Source organism: Carassius auratus, chromosome 6 (assembly GCF_003368295.1).
Source record: "Carassius auratus strain Wakin chromosome 6, ASM336829v1, whole genome shotgun sequence".
In the NCBI taxonomy this organism is placed as follows: Eukaryota; Metazoa; Chordata; class Actinopteri; order Cypriniformes; family Cyprinidae; genus Carassius; species Carassius auratus.
Genome location: NC_039248.1, coordinates 24551495 through 24570031, shown reverse-complemented (window position 1 = coordinate 24570031; position 18537 = coordinate 24551495). Strand labels below are relative to the sequence as shown.

At 33.9% G+C, this 18537-nt stretch overlaps 1 protein-coding gene across 2 annotated transcripts; it reads left to right on the top strand.

Annotated features, from left to right (window-relative positions):
- Positions 1–605: 605 nt before the first annotated feature.
- Positions 606–17243, top strand: LOC113102999 (dynactin subunit 2). Of its 2 annotated transcripts, XM_026265940.1 has the most exons (15): positions 606–788; positions 3254–3322; positions 4955–4960; positions 6651–6747; positions 7785–7846; positions 7931–8029; positions 8885–9045; positions 13793–13943; positions 14024–14089; positions 14875–14913; positions 15132–15209; positions 15923–15994; positions 16068–16170; positions 16255–16346; positions 16772–17243. In XM_026265940.1, exons 1-15 carry the CDS (start codon positions 753–755, stop codon positions 16856–16858), a joined length of 1218 nt encoding a protein of 405 aa, XP_026121725.1. In that variant the 5' UTR covers positions 606–752; the 3' UTR covers positions 16859–17243. The 2 variants fall into 2 exon arrangements, with proteins under 2 accessions (XP_026121725.1, XP_026121726.1); XM_026265941.1 differs by lacking the exon at positions 4955–4960.
- Positions 17244–18537: the final 1294 nt, after the last annotated feature.

Here is an 18537-nt window from a genome sequence, read left to right as displayed (position 1 = left end):
CGGTGTTTGACAGGGGGCGGGGCGTAAACTGAGCTGATTCTCGCATCAGCACCGCTGCTGAGTATCTCTACTTATATATTAGACAAAAATAAGAAGTCACAAACTGAGAACTTTTTTCTTTTTTTTTTCTTTTTTTAAAGAAAAAATAAAGAAAGAACTAAAAAAAAACCCTTCTCTAAATCCTTTTAAACAGACCGGCCAGGACACAAATAAATAAAATAAAATGTATATTACTTATATTTAAATATTACTTAAAATACTTTTAATAATAATAATTACAACGATATAGTAATGTCTTAGTAAGGAAGAAAGAAAGAAAGAAAGAAAGAAAGAAAGAAAGAAAGAAAGAAAGAAAGAAAGAAAGAAAGAAAATAATTGTAAATATTGTATTTCCCGTATTGTGTGATTTCAGGTAAATAGTGACACTTTTTTTCTGGGAAAGAATTTACCAGTTGACCTGATTCTGGACTGTATCCTATAATTTTCTAGATCGATACATATCGCAAGTTGTTAATGATGTTAACATCACTTTGAAAAACCCATATATTTATTTCCCGAACGCCTGATTTCCTTATCCTCGCGAGATTGCGCGAGATTCTGTTAGTGTGTGACGTCACAGCTGTCACTGTGGCAGGCGGCCTCGACTCATCATCATCAGTATCTTCAGCCGGTTTTATCTCCTTTCAAACGGCAGTAAAGAAACACACACCGCGTAAAAAATCACATTAAACTGTTTTCTCCAGAGTGCTGCAATGGCCGACCCGAAGTATGCAAACCTGCCGGGCATCGTAAGTGATTCATTCAGTCCTTAAACAACATTAACAGAGCGGTATATTAGCATTAGCATTAACCGCGGCTAACGGTCTGAGGTGATTCAAAGCAAAACATTCATATGAATTAATAATTATAAAATAATCAAGTGTCCAGAGTAAAAATAATTCACACAAGAGGTTTTCAAATAACTGGTCTATTGAGATGTTGTATTATTTCAGATTCTTGAGAAGAGTGTTAGCTCATGTCTGTAACTGACGATCGTCAAATATAACTCACACATCTTATAAATATTACTAAAATTATTATTTTCCTTAGTTGTTCGTATGTTGTGTAAAGGGACTGTTGCACACCTTTATTGTGCAGGCAGGATTTTAAGAAAATCTATGTTTGTGAAGGGCGTTGGCCAGTGGTGTAATATAATGTCAGTAAGTCTTGTTATTGTCAGTGTGTGTTGTTTACATGACTTATACTTTTCTCAATCAGTATGGGCCTTCAGTTCTGTTTTTTACATCCCTTTGATCCCTGTCTTTAAATTTACATGCTTAAATATTTTTATTGCAAGGAATTCATTTTAGTGGGTGTTTGACTATTTTTCAAGTATGTTACACACACACACACACACACACACACACACTCACTCACTCACTCACACACACACACGTTTGTTTTTGTGTAAAGTGTGTTCATCCCATAGGTGTAATGGTTTTTATTCTGTACAAACTGTATATTCTATGTCCCTTCACCAACCCTACACCTAACCCTAACCCTCACAGGAAACTTTGTGCATTTTTACTTTCTCAAAAAAACTCATTCTGTATGATTTATAAGTGTTTTGAAAAATGGGGACATGGGTTATGTCCTCATAAGTCACCCTCTCCTTGTAACACCTGTGTCATACCCATGTCATTATACAGAGTTGTGTCCTGATATGACACACACACACTCACACTCACTACATTTACATCTAATCATTTAGCAGACGCTTTTATCCAAAGCGACTTACAAATGAGAACAATTGAAGCAATCAGGTCAACAAGAGAACAACAACCGTATACAAGCGGCATGACAAGTCTCAGTTAGTCTAGTACAGAACGCATAGCCAGGTTTTTTTTTTTTTTTATGAGCGTGCACACACACACAATCACTAGCAGACACATACACTCACACTAGCCGGTATTCGGTAATGCTGAATGAAAGCACATTCACTCTCTGACAGCAGATGGCGCTAAACTGCAGAAAATGCAGTCCTTACCCTTGAAACACCGCAAATCAACCAGCTGGTCTACTTTCTAAAACATATTAAATAATTTTAAATAGCCAGATTTGTGTATTTGCTATGATGTCCATCACCGTGCCAAATACTTAAGTATTAAGTCTTATTAGGCTATTTTAATCTGGACTACAACATGACATAGAAATAGTTTGAAACTGTTCTGATTTTTTACATTTTACATTAGGGCTTCATTTTTAACATTAATTCATTAGTTAACAAACTGCCAATGAAAAATTCTTCTGAACATTCATTCGTCTTAGGTATTCCAATATTTAATAACACGTTGATAAAATCTAAAGTTGCAACTGTATTATTTAATGAGCTAGCATGAACTAAAACTTTTATTTTGAAACAAAGATTAATAACTTCTGTAGCTGTTGCTCATTGTGAATGTTAATGGTGAACTAAAAAGATCTTATTGTAAAGTGATACATATGGGTCTTTATAATTCCTTTGCACTTTAATCAGGGCAAAACTTTTAAATTTATATATTTATCTGTATTGCTTTATTGTATTTAAATGTTCAGTTATTTTTGTTATAAGAAAAAACGTTTTTTAACCTCTTATACTGTATTATGAGCACTTTTGTTTTTAAACTAAATTTCAATACAGTGATAATAACGTTAACCATAAAAGCATGAGCAATTAATCACAACAGGAAAATTTGATACTGGCATATCCCTAACACACACACTCACACACACACACATATATACACACACATTTTTTCTGTGAGTCTTAAAAAGGTTTTAAATCAGAGGAAAAAATGTAAATGTAAAAAAAAATCTATCGTTCTCAGTGTTTTTTTGTTTTCAAATGCAAATATCTAAACAATCTTTAAATCAAGACACATTTACTTGAGAAAAATATAACATAATGAAGTGAGCTTATGCTTAACGAGAACAAATATCATCGGCATTGGCAGATATTTCTTATTTTTTTCACTTCATTTTGATCAGTTTCTCATTAGACAAGTTTTCTTATTTTAGTTCATTTGCATCTGAGGTTATTGTGTCTTGATCTCTAGACATTTAAACTGGAAAAATAGAGAAAAAATCAGATAAAGACGTGTGATGAGAAGGTACAGTTATACATTTATAAATATGTATTTGTTTTCATTTGAGCTTTTATGTCTGTTGTGTAGTATTGTTCTCATATTTTATTGACATGGCATAATGTAATTGTAATGACATCACTTCCTCCCAGGCCTCCAATGAGCCTGATGTCTACGAGACGAGTGATCTGCCCGAGGATGATCAGGCGCAGTTTGAGTCGGTGAGTATCTGTGTGTGTGTGTGTGTGTGTGTGACTCATATTTGAGCTAGTTATTCTTTCCCTCATTCATTGTGTTCACATCTTCCTGCTTTTCTAATGTTCATTTTTAAACTTGAAGCTGGTTGTAAGTTTTAACACTAATGACCCGAGGAAGGATGTGGAGTGTGTTTTAAGGAACAAATGGTGGTAAATTTGACAGTTTGACAGAAGTGAATTGTGTGTGTTTCTGTGTTTTACTTCGTTCTCGGGCTGCACAGTTTGTGAGAAAAAACACAAGGGATTGTTCAGATGAAAATTGTGATTTAAAAGGCACTAGTTTTACTGTACTTGTTTGTATGGCTGAATAAGTTAGCCGAAATTGTTGTGAATGTAAAGGCTATTATAGTAAATTAAAGCTAAAAACATAGAAAACATTTTTGTTACTTAAAATAGATAGAATAAACATTAATAATAAAATATATATATATATATATTTCACCAACATTTCCCCTCATTCAGTTTAATTTGATGTGCTAAAATAACAAACTGAAACTGAAACTGAAATAAAAAAATGTATAGACCTATTAAAAAAAAAACAATAACAAATAAAATTCACAAAATAATAATAAAAAAATCTAAATCTTTAAAAAAAAGATGAAAATGTAAAATACAAAAAATTAATACATTAAAAATAAAAAATAAACTAGTTACACGAAATAACACAGGTGATTATTAACCTAAAATAATAAAAAATATTAATATTATATAATTATAAATATATTTTTTTACTCCACAGCTGTTAAACAATATGAATATTGGTGGTTGCCTTCATTTATTTTATTTAATGTTATATAATTTTTTATTTGTAATAATATAACTTTTAAATGTTGATATATAAATATATAAATAAATAAATACATACACAAATATCTATACACACACACACACACACACACACACACACACACACACACACATATATATATATATATATATATATATATATATATACAATTTATTTTTATTTTGTTTGTACTGTAAGGTGCTTATCTTTCAAGAACAGCTGGTTTTATGAGTGCGCTTTAACACAAGTGTGCTTCCGAATCCCAAGTGACCCAAAACTATATATATTTTGTGCATAAATATTTATTTTTAATTAAAATGCAGAATTTGTGCACATGACGGTTCTGGTTGAGTTTCCTTCAGTGTCTGTGTGTGTGTTCCTCCAGCTGTTTCTCTGCTCTGATCTGGATCCTCCATCAATCCTCTTTTCCTTCTTATTGCTGAAGTGATGAAGTCTGTGTCACAAGCTGCAGACTAACATCTGCTCTCGCCGCAGAACAGCTCTGGATAATCTTTCATGTAGCTGGAGATCACATTAGCTCCGAGCTGAGAGCGGTTTCACATTAATAACACGATCAGATGTAGTTATTCAGGATCAGCTGTAGAAACAGAGGCCTGCGGCTCTAATTAACAGACTCTGATGAAATAAACAAGCAATCTCACAACACAGCGCTCTGTTCTCCTCTCCCTCCAGCTCCTGTTGTGCATGTCATATGATAACTACATTAATATCTCTCTCGCTCTTTCTCTTCCTCACTATCTTCTGTTTTTCTCTTTCTCTTCTGCTCTAACTGTGTTTGGGAACCAAAGGAGCTGGTAAGAGTTTCTGATTCCCCTTTAACACCCAGTGATTCCTCTAAACCAATCAGAGTCTGTGAACTCACACACATCTGGCACATTGATCTCAGTTATTATCACAGAAAATGATTTCAACTTTCCTTCAGTTTGAAAAAAAAAAAAAACTGAGTGCTGGCAGAAATACTGTCCAGTGGTAAAATGCTGTATAAATGTTAATTGTTACACAAAATTATTTTCATTAAGACAACATAATATACAAGATAATATTATATTAAAATATTAAATAATATAATAAAAATTTTTTATACATAATATATAATATAATAGTATTTTATATATTTTTATATAATTTGTATTTATTTAATATATATATTTTTTTTTTTTATTAACATTTTTGCTAATATTCATATGATACTAATACTTCAATTATGCTTAATATATTTATGCTACTTTATTAAGAGTAACTTTTATATTAAAAGATATTTATACTCTAAAATAATTAATATTGTTTATGTTATTGCACAGTGCATATGCACAGTTATGGGCCAGTAATTTATTTGCATTTATATTACTAGTATTATGTATATAACAAGTTGTTCTATTATTAAAATATTTATATAGCCATTAAAATGTAGATCTACTAGTGTTTGTTTTGTAATGCTTCAGCATCATCTCTAGTGTGCTGTCATGTCCTCAACTCAGTCTCGATGCTCCGAAATGAAAAAGTCTGAACATTTACTGTCCTGTAAGTGCTATGAACACTGACAGTCCTGGCCAATTAAAGCAGACAAGTGTCCAAATGTTGTGTGAGTTCACTGTACGCTTGTGTTCATCCGTTAGTGTGTGTGTGTGTGTGTGTGGCTACAGTAGACTCACAGATTCATAGTGTACAGTTTCCCCTCATAACAAAGCTTCAGTGGTGTTTGCTGAATCACATTTACACTAAAGAAGGGAATAGAGACACACGGTCCAGTAAGAAACTAATTCATAACATTCACAGCACACTAATATTGAGCTTTGCAGAGTCTAGCATATATGTTATGAGTTTGCGGCTGTATTTTAGATGACTTGAGCTTGTTAAACACTATCCTATCATTTATTTTCCCCTTGATGTGTGTGTTTGACAGATTAAATGCATGGTGGTCTGTGAAACTGTTTATGTCTGAGGGATTGCATCAGTTCTGTGCAAACCTCAGCTGGACTGATGTTCTCACACACGTCAAGCTTAAATCAGTACGAAGCGACACGTGTCATAATCAGAAAGCCACGAATCCAACCCCTCCATTGACTTTGTATTGCTGGAAGCTGCCGCCTCGTCATTTCTGACTTGTAACTCAAACCAAAACAATGTGTAAACGCTGCTGTGTGACGAGGTGTACAGCAAACAAGACAAAAAACCCAGAACTAGGTTTTTATAAACTTTTGGCCCCCAAAAAACGGATTTAAAAGATAAAGATGTGTTTTTAGCTGATTCTTGAAGATGGTTATTGCAGCAAAGTCAATGGAGAGCGTTGGATGGGCGTGGCCTTCTGTGGGAGGGGCCTAACTGCCTCAAAGATTCAGCCAATCAGAGCTTCTGGAAGTGCCTCCTTTATAATCAGTGAGGCGTCCAGATCTGTTGGTTTCATTGCTGCATGCGCATCGTGTGTGTGTGTGTGTGTGTGTGTGTGTGTTTCTTCTCATGATTGGTTTCCGTCTCGTCTCGCAGGAGGAGTTGTGTAGTGACAGCGTGGAGCGGATCGTCGTTAATCCCAACGCTGCGTACGACAAGTTCAAAGACAAACACGTCAGCGCCAAGGGTTTGGGTGAGGAGAGGCGTTTCAGATTTTATTCAAATTTGAATAAAGACTTTCATGTATTTTCTCAATTAGTGCTGTCAAATGATTAATTGTTCTTCAAGTTTTTGTTTATGTAATAGATGTTTGTGTGCTGGGTATATTTATTATGCATATATAAATACACATGCAAGTGTTCATATATACATAATAAACATATACGGAACACACACATACACATATATTATGTAAACAAAACTTTTTTTTTATTAATATGCGATTAATCATTTGACAGCACTACTTTTAAAGTTTTAGTAATTTTGTTACATTTGTAATTTTTTTTTACAAATGTTTATATATAGATTGTACTAGTTGTATTTAAGTTATTTCAGTTATAGTTATTTATTTGAAATAAATTAAAATGGTTGTTTTGGCAACTGTCTGAAATAAAATGTTTAATTTCCAGATTTTTTTTTTTTTTTCAAGCAACAAAAATGTTTATTTTTTTAAAAAAAATTTGATTTTAGTTTTACTCACTAATGTCTTTTTATTTTATTTTTGTATACATTGTTATGAATGCTGTTGGTTAATGCCGAATGCATGTCAGCTGTTATAATTTATACAAACTGAAAAAAAACCTTAATGATTCTTTAATGTCATTTACACACACACTCTTTAAATAAATTATTATTTTATAATTTGTCTTGTCGTTAATAATTTAAAGTTTACAGATCTATCTCACAGTGTTGCTTTAGTATCATTAAGATGCTTTTATATATAATTTTTAAATTAATTTGTATTTTTTTTTTTTTTTTATTGTATTTTTATTATTATACTTTTTTTTAAGTACTTAACAAATGTAATAAAGAAATAGAACTAGCTGTTTTAATGAAAATGTATTTTGATTCATTCAAGTAATAAAAGTGTCTTTATGGTTTTAGTTTTGGTTAGCAATAATAAACTTGCTGTGAAGTTGGGTCTGGTTTTGCTTGTCTAACTCTCTCTCTCTCTCTCTCTCTGTGCGTGTGCGTGTGCGTGTGTGTGTGTGTGCGTGCGTGCGTGCACAGATTTCTCGGACCGCATCAGTAAGAGTCGCAGGGTGGGCTACGAGTCTGGAGAGTTTGAGCTTGTGAGTGATTCGCTCGTTCATGATCTGTTCAGTTTTATGGAGTCTCTCAGCGTTTGTCCTGATTTATTTCCTCTGGTCCTGCAGTTAGCTGAGGGTTGTGGCGTGAAGGAAACTCCTCAGCAGAAATATCAGCGACTGGTTAATGAGATTCACGAGCTCTGCCAGGATGTGGAACAGATTCAGGTCAGAACTAAACAGTGAAGCATCTGCTTCTCTTTCAGTTAGTCGTGAACTCATGTACTCTCACCATCTGCGTGATAAGTCATATTTTCTTCTTTTTTTTGTAAAGATTTTTTTTTCTCAGCAAGGATTCATTAAATTGGTCAAAAGTGACAATTAAGACTTTTGTAATGTTGCAAAGGTAATATTATTGTGAAATAATCGCTTTCTCTAGTTCATGATAGGTTAGAACAGCCATATTTACCAAGGTTGCAAATATTAGTGGAGAACACTGTATTTTAACATGTGTAACAAACAAACATTTGTAACAAACAAACATTTAACAAAAATGTAATCATATTTCATATTTTTTTTGTTATTGATCAAATAAATGCAGCCTTCATGAGATTAAAATACATTTTTTTGTCAAAAACTAATTTTTATTGCTATGCATTATGTTGGTGCATAAGAACGGAAATGATTAAACTTAACATAATATCTGTTTTTCATTTAGTGAAAAATTGTGCAAAGCTAGTTTTCTATTGTGGTTCTTCTAAATGAAGAAAAGCACCTTTTTAAGTCAGGATCAAATATGTACAGTTTAAAGTCATTCAAATGGTGAATATTGTCTGAATATATCAAACTTTTATCATTAATTAAAAATAAATATATATATATATATATTTAGATACATTTTATAAAAAGGATTTTGTGGGGAAAATGTCTGCTGAAATTTCAGCTTTGAATCACTGGAATAAATTATATTTTAAAATTTATATTTACAAAAAACACTTTTTAAAAAAAATAATATTTAACAATTTGTACTGTATTTTGGATTTGTCTGAACACATTTTGGTTTAACTGTATGTTTTCTTGCAGGTCACGACTAAAGAGAGCAGCTCGGAGGAGCGTTTGACTCCGGTGGCTTTGGCTCAGCAGGCGGCGCAGCTCAAACAGCAGCTGGTTTCAGCTCATCTGGACTCTGTGCTCGGACCCAACGCTCACATCAACCTCACCGACCCCGACGGAGCGCTCGCCAAGTGAGTCAGACTTCTGCTTCAGATGGTCGGAGATGCATTTAGACTTCCTGAGCTACAAATACAACACAGAACATGATGCATCTGATCTCATGTGTTGAATTCATTATTAGTCCTGTGCTTTTTAGTTTTTGTTTATTACTAAAATTACAATTACTACAAACTAAATTGTTATAAAGTCAGAATTGCGTGATATAAACTTGCAGTTGCGTGTCATAAAGTCAGAATTGCGTGATATAAACTCGGAGTTGCGTGTTATAAAGTCAGAATTGCGTGATAAAAACTCGCATTTGCATGTTATAAATCAGAATTGCGTGATATAAACTGGCAGTTGCATGTTATAAAGTCAGAATTGCGTTATATAAACTCGCAGTTATAAAGTCAGAATTGCGTGATATAAACTCGCAGTTATAAAGTCAGAATTGCGTTATATAAACTCACAGTTGCATGTTATAAAGTCAGAAGTGCATGATATAAACTCGCAGTTATAAAGTCAGAATTGCGTGATATAAACTCATAGTTATAAAGTCAGAATTGCGTTATATAAACTGGCAGTTATAAAGTCAGAATTGCGTGATATAAACTCGTAGTTATAAAGTCAGAATTGCGTGATATAAACTCGTAGTTATAAAGTCAGAATTGCGTGATATAAACTCGTAGTTATAAAGTCAGAATTGCGTGATATAAACTCGCAGTTATAAAGTCAGAATTGCGTGATATAAACTCGCAGTTATAAAGTCAGAATTGGGTTATATAAACTCGCAGTTATAAAGTCAGAATTGCGTGATATTAACTCGCAGTTGCGTTTCATAAAGTCAGAATTGCGTGATATAAACTTGCAGTTGCGTGTTATAAAATCAGAATTGCGTGATATAAACTCGCAGTTATTAAGTCAGAATTGCGTGATATAAACTCGTAGTTATAAAGTCAGAATTGCGTGATATAAACTCGTAGTTATAAAGTCAGAATTGCGTGATATAAACTCGCAGTTATAAAGTCAGAATTGCGTGATATAAACTCGTAGTTATAAAGTCAGAATTGCGTGATATAAACTCGTAGTTATAAAGTCAGAATTGCGTGATATAAACTCGCAGTTATAAAGTCAGAATTGCGTGATATAAACTCGCAGTTATAAAGTCAGAATTGGGTTATATAAACTCGCAGTTATAAAGTCAGAATTGCGTGATATTAACTCGCAGTTGCGTTTCATAAAGTCAGAATTGCGTGATATAAACTTGCAGTTGCGTGTTATAAAATCAGAATTGCGTGATATAAACTCGCAGTTATTAAGTCAGAATTGCGTGATATAAACTCGCAGTTATAAAGTCAGAATTGCGTGATATAAACTCGCAGTTATAAAGTCAGAATTGCGTGATATAAACTCGCAGTTATAAAGTTAGAATTGCGTGATATAAACTTGCAGTTATAAAGTTAGAATTGTGTGATATAAACTTGCAGTTATAAAGTCAGAATTGCGTGATATAAACTCGCAGTTATAAAGTCAGAATTGCGTGATATAAACTCGCAGTTATAAAGTCAGAATTGCGTGATATAAACTTACAGTTATAAAGTCAGAATTGCGTGATATAAACTCGCAGTTATAAAGTCAGAATTGCGTGATATAAACTCGCAGTTATAAAGTCAGAATTGCGTGATATAAACTTGCAGTTATAAAGTCAGAATTGCGTGATATAAACTTGCAGTTATAAAGTCAGAATTGGGTTATATAAACTCGCAGTTATAAAGTCAGAATTGCGTAATATAAACTCGCAGTTATAAAGTCAGAATTGCGTGATATAAACTTGCAGTTATAAAGTCAGAATTGGGTTATATAAACTCGCAGTTATAAAGTCAGAATTGCGTGATATAAACTCGTAGTTATAAAGTCAGAATTGCGTGATATAAACTCGTAGTTATAAAGTCAGAATTGCGTGATATAAACTCGCAGTTATAAAGTCAGAATTGCGTGATATAAACTCGCAGTTATAAAGTCAGAATTGGGTTATATAAACTCGCATTTATAAAGTCAGAATTGCGTGATATTAACTCGCAGTTGCGTTTCATAAAGTCAGAATTGCGTGATATAAACTTGCAGTTGCGTGTTATAAAATCAGAATTGCGTGATATAAACTCGCAGTTATTAAGTCAGAATTGCGTGATATAAACTCGCAGTTATAAAGTCAGAATTGCGTGATATAAACTCGCAGTTATAAAGTCAGAATTGCGTGATATAAACTCGCAGTTATAAAGTTAGAATTGCGTGATATAAACTTGCAGTTATAAAGTTAGAATTGTGTGATATAAACTTGCAGTTATAAAGTCAGAATTGCGTGATATAAACTCGCAGTTATAAAGTCAGAATTGCGTGATATAAACTCGCAGTTATAAAGTCAGAATTGCGTGATATAAACTCGCAGTTATAAAGTCAGAATTGCGTGATATAAACTCGCAGTTATAAAGTCAGAATTGCGTGATATAAACTCGCAGTTATAAAGTTAGAATTGCGTGATATAAACTTGCAGTTATAAAGTTAGAATTGTGTGATATAAACTTGCAGTTATAAAGTCAGAATTGCGTGATATAAACTCGCAGTTATAAAGTCAGAATTGCGTGATATAAACTCGCAGTTATAAAGTCAGAATTGCGTGATATAAACTTACAGTTATAAAGTCAGAATTGCGTGATATAAACTCGCAGTTATAAAGTCAGAATTGCGTGATATAAACTCGCAGTTATAAAGTCAGAATTGCGTGATATAAACTTGCAGTTATAAAGTCAGAATTGCGTGATATAAACTTGCAGTTATAAAGTCAGAATTGGGTTATATAAACTCGCAGTTATAAAGTCAGAATTGCGTAATATAAACTCGCAGTTATAAAGTCAGAATTGCGTGATATAAACTTGCAGTTATAAAGTCAGAATTGGGTTATATAAACTCGCAGTTATAAAGTCAGAATTGCGTGATATAAACTCGTAGTTATAAAGTCAGAATTGCGTGATATAAACTCGTAGTTATAAAGTCAGAATTGCGTGATATAAACTCGCAGTTATAAAGTCAGAATTGCGTGATATAAACTCGCAGTTATAAAGTCAGAATTGGGTTATATAAACTCGCATTTATAAAGTCAGAATTGCGTGATATTAACTCGCAGTTGCGTTTCATAAAGTCAGAATTGCGTGATATAAACTTGCAGTTGCGTGTTATAAAATCAGAATTGCGTGATATAAACTCGCAGTTATTAAGTCAGAATTGCGTGATATAAACTCGCAGTTATAAAGTCAGAATTGCGTGATATAAACTCGCAGTTATAAAGTCAGAATTGCGTGATATAAACTCGCAGTTATAAAGTTAGAATTGCGTGATATAAACTTGCAGTTATAAAGTTAGAATTGTGTGATATAAACTTGCAGTTATAAAGTCAGAATTGCGTGATATAAACTCGCAGTTATAAAGTCAGAATTGCGTGATATAAACTCGCAGTTATAAAGTCAGAATTGCGTGATATAAACTTACAGTTATAAAGTCAGAATTGCGTGATATAAACTCGCAGTTATAAAGTCAGAATTGCGTGATATAAACTCGCAGTTATAAAGTCAGAATTGCGTGATATAAACTTGCAGTTATAAAGTCAGAATTGCGTGATATAAACTTGCAGTTATAAAGTCAGAATTGGGTTATATAAACTCGCAGTTATAAAGTCAGAATTGCGTAATATAAACTCGCAGTTATAAAGTCAGAATTGCGTGATATAAACTTGCAGTTATAAAGTCAGAATTGGGTTATATAAACTCGCAGTTATAAAGTGAGAATTGCGTGATATAAACTCGCAGTTATAAAGTCAGAATTGCGTGATATAAACTCGCAGTTATAAAGTCAGAATTGCGTGATATAAACTTACAGTTATAAAGTCAGAATTGCGTGATATAAACTCGCAGTTATAAAGTCAGAATTGCGTGATATAAACTCGCAGTTATAAAGTTAGAATTGCGTGATATAAACTCGCAGTTATAAAGTCAGAATTGCGTGATATAAACTCGCAGTTATAAAGTCAGAATTGCGTGATATAAACTTACAGTTATAAAGTCAAAATTGCGTGATATAAACTTGCAGTTATAAAGTCAGAATTGCTTGATATAAACTTACAGTTATAAAGTCAGAATTGCGTGATATAAACTCGCAGTTATAAAGTCAGAATTGGGTTATATAAACTCGCAGTTGCTTGTTATAAAGTCAGAATTGCGTGATATAAACTCGCAGTTATAAAGTCAGAATTGGGTGATATACCTGATATTTTGCGTAGCGGCTACGCATTTTGACTTCGAAGTACGCTGGTATGATTAGTCACTTTAAACTACGCAAAAATCTAGTGATGCCTCTGTCCACACGCAGTATTCAAAACAAATATTCAAATGATGAAGAGTTCAACCAATCAGAAGTTATTTTTTGCATTTAAATAATTTCTTCGTTTTTAGATTACAATGTTACAATGTAATGTGATTTTAACCCTTTTTTGAACACATGCCTACATGCTTACATTCACTTTATTTGTTTAATATAAATAGAGAGTTAAAATTTAGCAAATGTTGCCCAGCCTTATAAAGAAGTGTGCTGGAGGAGTTGGTTTTTTTTCTTCTTCTTTTTTAAATAGCATAAGAAAAAACTAAATGGCAAAAAGGAGCTAAAAATCAGTCATGGTAAAGAGTAAACCCTAGATCTCTCTGACGAAGCGGAGTGTTCTGTGTGTCGCAGGCGGTTGTTGACTCAGCTGGAGGTGGCCCGGGGCGTGAGGAGCACAGCGGGGGCAGAAAGCAAGACCGCAGCACCCAAAGGACCAGACGGAGTGATTCTCTACGAGCTCCACAGCCGACCAGAGCAAGAAAAGTTCACGGAGTCTGCTAAAGTACGGCCTTTATGAAACATCCAGTGTGATGTCACTTCCTGTGGCTGTGTCTGACACAGACGTTCTTTGTGTGACCGCAGGTTGCAGAGCTGGAGAGACGGCTGGCCGAACTAGAGACAGCGCTGGGATCCGGCTCAGAGAAACAGGTGCGTGAGACATGTTTACTAGCAGGATCTTTTGAGGAGCGTTTGTTTCCAGAAGCTTTACGTTCACTGTTCCTCAGCGGAGGAATGATCTTCACAAGCCTCCAGAACATCTCACATCTTCTGAGGAGTCTTGATTTCTTCAGCTCTCAATCACTGTGTTATATGTGCGGATCATTGACATCTCAACTTACTGAGACACATTATTTACATTTAGTCATTTAGCAGACGCTTTTTTTTAAAGCGACTTACAAATGAAGGCAATGGAAGCAATCAAAGTCAATAAAAGAGCAATGATATGCAAGAACTATAACAAGTAGCAAGGTTTTTTTAAATTGTATAATAAATAAAAAGATGGAATAGGAAAATAAGAGCAAGCTAGTTTTAGAGGCATTTATAATTGGGGATATACAGTAGAGCGATGAATGATATTTAGATCATTTCATGCCACTATATAGTTTATGCTCTGTGCTTATAAAGATCTCATTGATAAAGATTACAAGCATCAGCATATCTTCATATAAATATCAGCATCTGCACCAAATTCATATATCTGTATAGAATTGAGCTGTTTTTCCCGCCCTTTTTTCACTGTTTCCGACTACACAAGCCACGTTTTTTTTTTTAGAGATTCAATAAACTGTTGCATAAAAAAAAAAAATCACTGATCTCTCTCTCTCTCTCTCTCTGTTTTTGTCTGTCTGTGCGTGTTTGTCTGTGTGTATGTCTCTGTGTGTGTGTGTATGTCTCTGTGTGTGTGTGTTTGTGTGTCTCTGTGTGTGTCGTAGGGTCCGCTCAGCGCCGGGGTTCAAGGATCCAGTCTGATGGTAAACACACACTCGTCACTATAACAGCAGCATCAGTGTTAACATTCAGTGTCTTTACACACCGAGAGGTGCACTGATGAAATTAAAAGGAGTCATGCAACATGCAGTCACCAAAAATACAACCACAGCAGATCAGATGTGACAAAAATCATTCTGTACCACATGAAGTGCTGCACTGCTGGCTGTGGTCATGTGATCAGGTCTGTTGCTGTCTGCAGGACACTATAGAGCTGTTGCAGGCGCGGGTCGGTGCGCTGGACGCTGCCACACTGGACCAAGTGGAAGCCAGACTACAGGTGAAGCCAGAACCTTCAGTGTCGGGCGTTAAAGGGTTACTTCACCCAAGAATGAGAATTCTGTCTTTAATTTTCTCACCCTCATGTCATTCCAAACCTGTAATACCTTCTTCGTTCATCTTCAGAACACAAATTAAGATTAAAATGAACTCCGAGTGCTCTCTGACCCTCCATAGACAGCAAAGATCCTAAACGATCAAGGCTCAGAAACATAGCAAGGACATCGTTAAAATATTCCATGTGACATCAGGGGTTCAACCGTGATTTTACAAAACTATGAGAATACTTTTTGTGTGCAAAGAAAGCAAAAAATAACGGCATTATTCAGGAATTCGTCTCCTCCGCGTCACCCTAGAGCACCAACTAGGGCTGTCAAAATGGCAAAAAAACTGGATTAATATTTTTTAGTATTATTATTAAAATTTGAATCATATTCTAATTTAAAAGGCATCATTTCAGTTAAGCTTTTGGCTTCTCTGTTGAGGCCACAAGAGGGCGCATCGAGCAAAATATGAATAATGCACATTTATTCAAAGCATAAGATAACATGACCTTGGTTTCAGTTTTCATCATTGATGTTCTGTTTTCACACAATATTTGTAATTAATTACACAGCAGCGCCGCAACACATCTAATATTATATTTGGTAATGATTTTTTTGCATGATGTGTTTAAACGGAGCCGTTGAGAGCTTGTTCTCATTTCTTCTTCAGAGCGTTCTGGGGAAGATGAATGAAATCGCCAAGCACAAGGCCTCCATCGAGGACGCTGAGACCCAGAACAAGGTGCGTGCCGCAGTCCTCACAGAGACGGTGGTGAGTTAACGAGCTGACTGACGAGTCTGCTCTCTGTGTGCAGGTGTCTCAGCTGTACGACGTGGTGCAGAAGTGGGATGCGATGGCCACGTCTCTCCCGCAGCTGGTGCAGAGACTGCTGGCCGTCAGAGAGCTGCACGAGCAGGGTATCCTCAATACACTTCACTCACACGGTCACTTTAGGGTTAAACACTTGTTTAATTGACCTGTGGTCTTGTTTTGTGGAGCAGCGATGCAGTTTGGGCAGCTGCTGACCCATCTGGACACGACACAGCAGATGATCAACAACTCTCTGAAGGACAACAGCACTCTGCTCACACAGGTCTCTCCTCAAACACTCCTCGCATTAACTCTTTCCTCGCCAAACGCAGGTTTTCAGTGTTTCCGCTGTTATACTCTAGGGGGCGGTATTACACACCTCCTGAATAGTGCTGATCAAAAACACAGACCAGGAAGACGCAGAAACAAGCGATCTCATAAGAAAAATAACGCAATCAATGCTAACTGCTAATGATGTTCATACTGAAACTTTTCAGTATGTGTCTTTTGGTTCGTTATGCATTTGTGAATTTTTTCTTGAAATTCAAACAATGAATGCACATAATAAAAATAGACTATTTATTTTCCTCTTCCTGTTTAATTCGACGTATTGCATGTTCCGATATTTTCTGGGGGACGTTATATTTTAGTGGAAATCAGCGGAAACGCTGACGAGGAAAGTTTAAACGTTCTGTTCTTCGCTCGCAGGTCCAGCAAACCATGAAGGAGAACCTGCTGTCTGTGGAGGAGAACTTCTCCGCGCTGGACCAGAGGATGAAGAAACTCTCCAAATAAAAACCATCGGTCTGCGAGAGGAGACCGTGAAGGAAGGAGTGTGTTAGTTCTCATGCCACCCTTTAGTTTTTCTGCTGCGTGTCGAGAGCAAACGTTCACACACTCGTTCGCTCCTAAAGCTTCAGCGTTCAGATGCTCTCCTTCAAACCCGGTCTGAAACAGTTCTGATTCTAAGCACTTTCCATCGTGATCCACACGGACTTTGTTTTGAAGGAGAGGAGGCGCTGTGTGTGTAAATAAAGGCTTATCTGTACTTTATCTCATTCTTACGAGCGATTGCTTCTAACTGTTATTATATTACTAGTGTGAGTCCACCAATTATGATCATTTTCCAATATAGAATTTCAAAAGCCGCTCTGGATAATAAAATGCTTCCAGAAATCTGTTTCGTGTTGTTGTTGTTTTTTGTTGTTGCACTCCACACATTTTCCTGGCGTTCCCTCACAATACATTTCAGGAACATTTTCCGATCATTATTGAATGAGGATTATTAGATTGATTTAAAAAAAATGTTTTTTTTTCTGGGTTTGTATTTTTAAATTTTTATTTTACTGTTTTGTATATTTGTATATTTTTACACTTGTAGATTTTACTTTTGTTATAGTAGAATTTTTTGTAGATTTACTTTTACGTTATTGTAGAATTTTGTAAATTTGATCTTTTTACATTATTGTAGTTTTTTTGCAGATTTTATCTTTTTAACAGTAGAATTTTTTTTGTAGATTTTACATTATTGTGGTTTTTATATTTAAAATTTTTAAACATTGTAGAATTTTTTTTAGATTTTACTTTAACATTATTGTAGATTTTTGTTGATTTTATCTTTATACATTATTGTAGAATTGTTTTTAGATTTCACTTTTTTACATTGTAGAATTTAAGATTTTAATTGTACATTATTTTAGATTTTTTTTGCAGATTTGACTTTTTACATTGTAGTTTTTCTCATATTTTATCTTTTTTAACATTGTAGAATTTTTGTATATTTGATCTTTTTACATTAATGTAAGTTTTTATAGATTTTACTTTTATACATTATTGTAGTTTTTTAGATTTTACTTTTTTAACATTGTAGAATTTTTCGCAGATTTAATTTTTTTTACATTTTTAGAAAATGTGTAGATTTTACTTTTTTAACATTGTAGATTTTTTTGCAGACTTTTTACATTATTGTAGAATTTTTTGTTGATTTTACTTTTTACAGTCATCAAATTTTTTGTAGATTTTACTTTCATACATTATTGTAGTTTTTTTTGCAGATTTTACATTGTGTATTTTTTAGATTTTATTTTTTTTAACATAATTGTAGAAATTATTTTAATTTACATTTTTAAACGTACAATTTTTTGCATATTTTACTTTTTTACATTAATAATGTTAAAGTAAAAAAAAAAAAATACAATATAGTTTTTTTGTTTGTATATTTGTATCAGTCTTAACCTTAAGTCAAAGGTTTTTATATGTTAAAGATATTGATCCCCCCAAATTTATTTTTTTACTTACATGGAAAACCTGTAGGACTTACTTTTCTATTAACTACAGTGACATGAACTATTTCTAAAGCTTTTAATAATCTTAGTTGATTTTAAACATTCAATATTTATATAAAAAGTTGTATTTGTAACATTAATTCACTGATGAAATAAGGAATAAACTATAGTAATTTATGTTAATGTTGC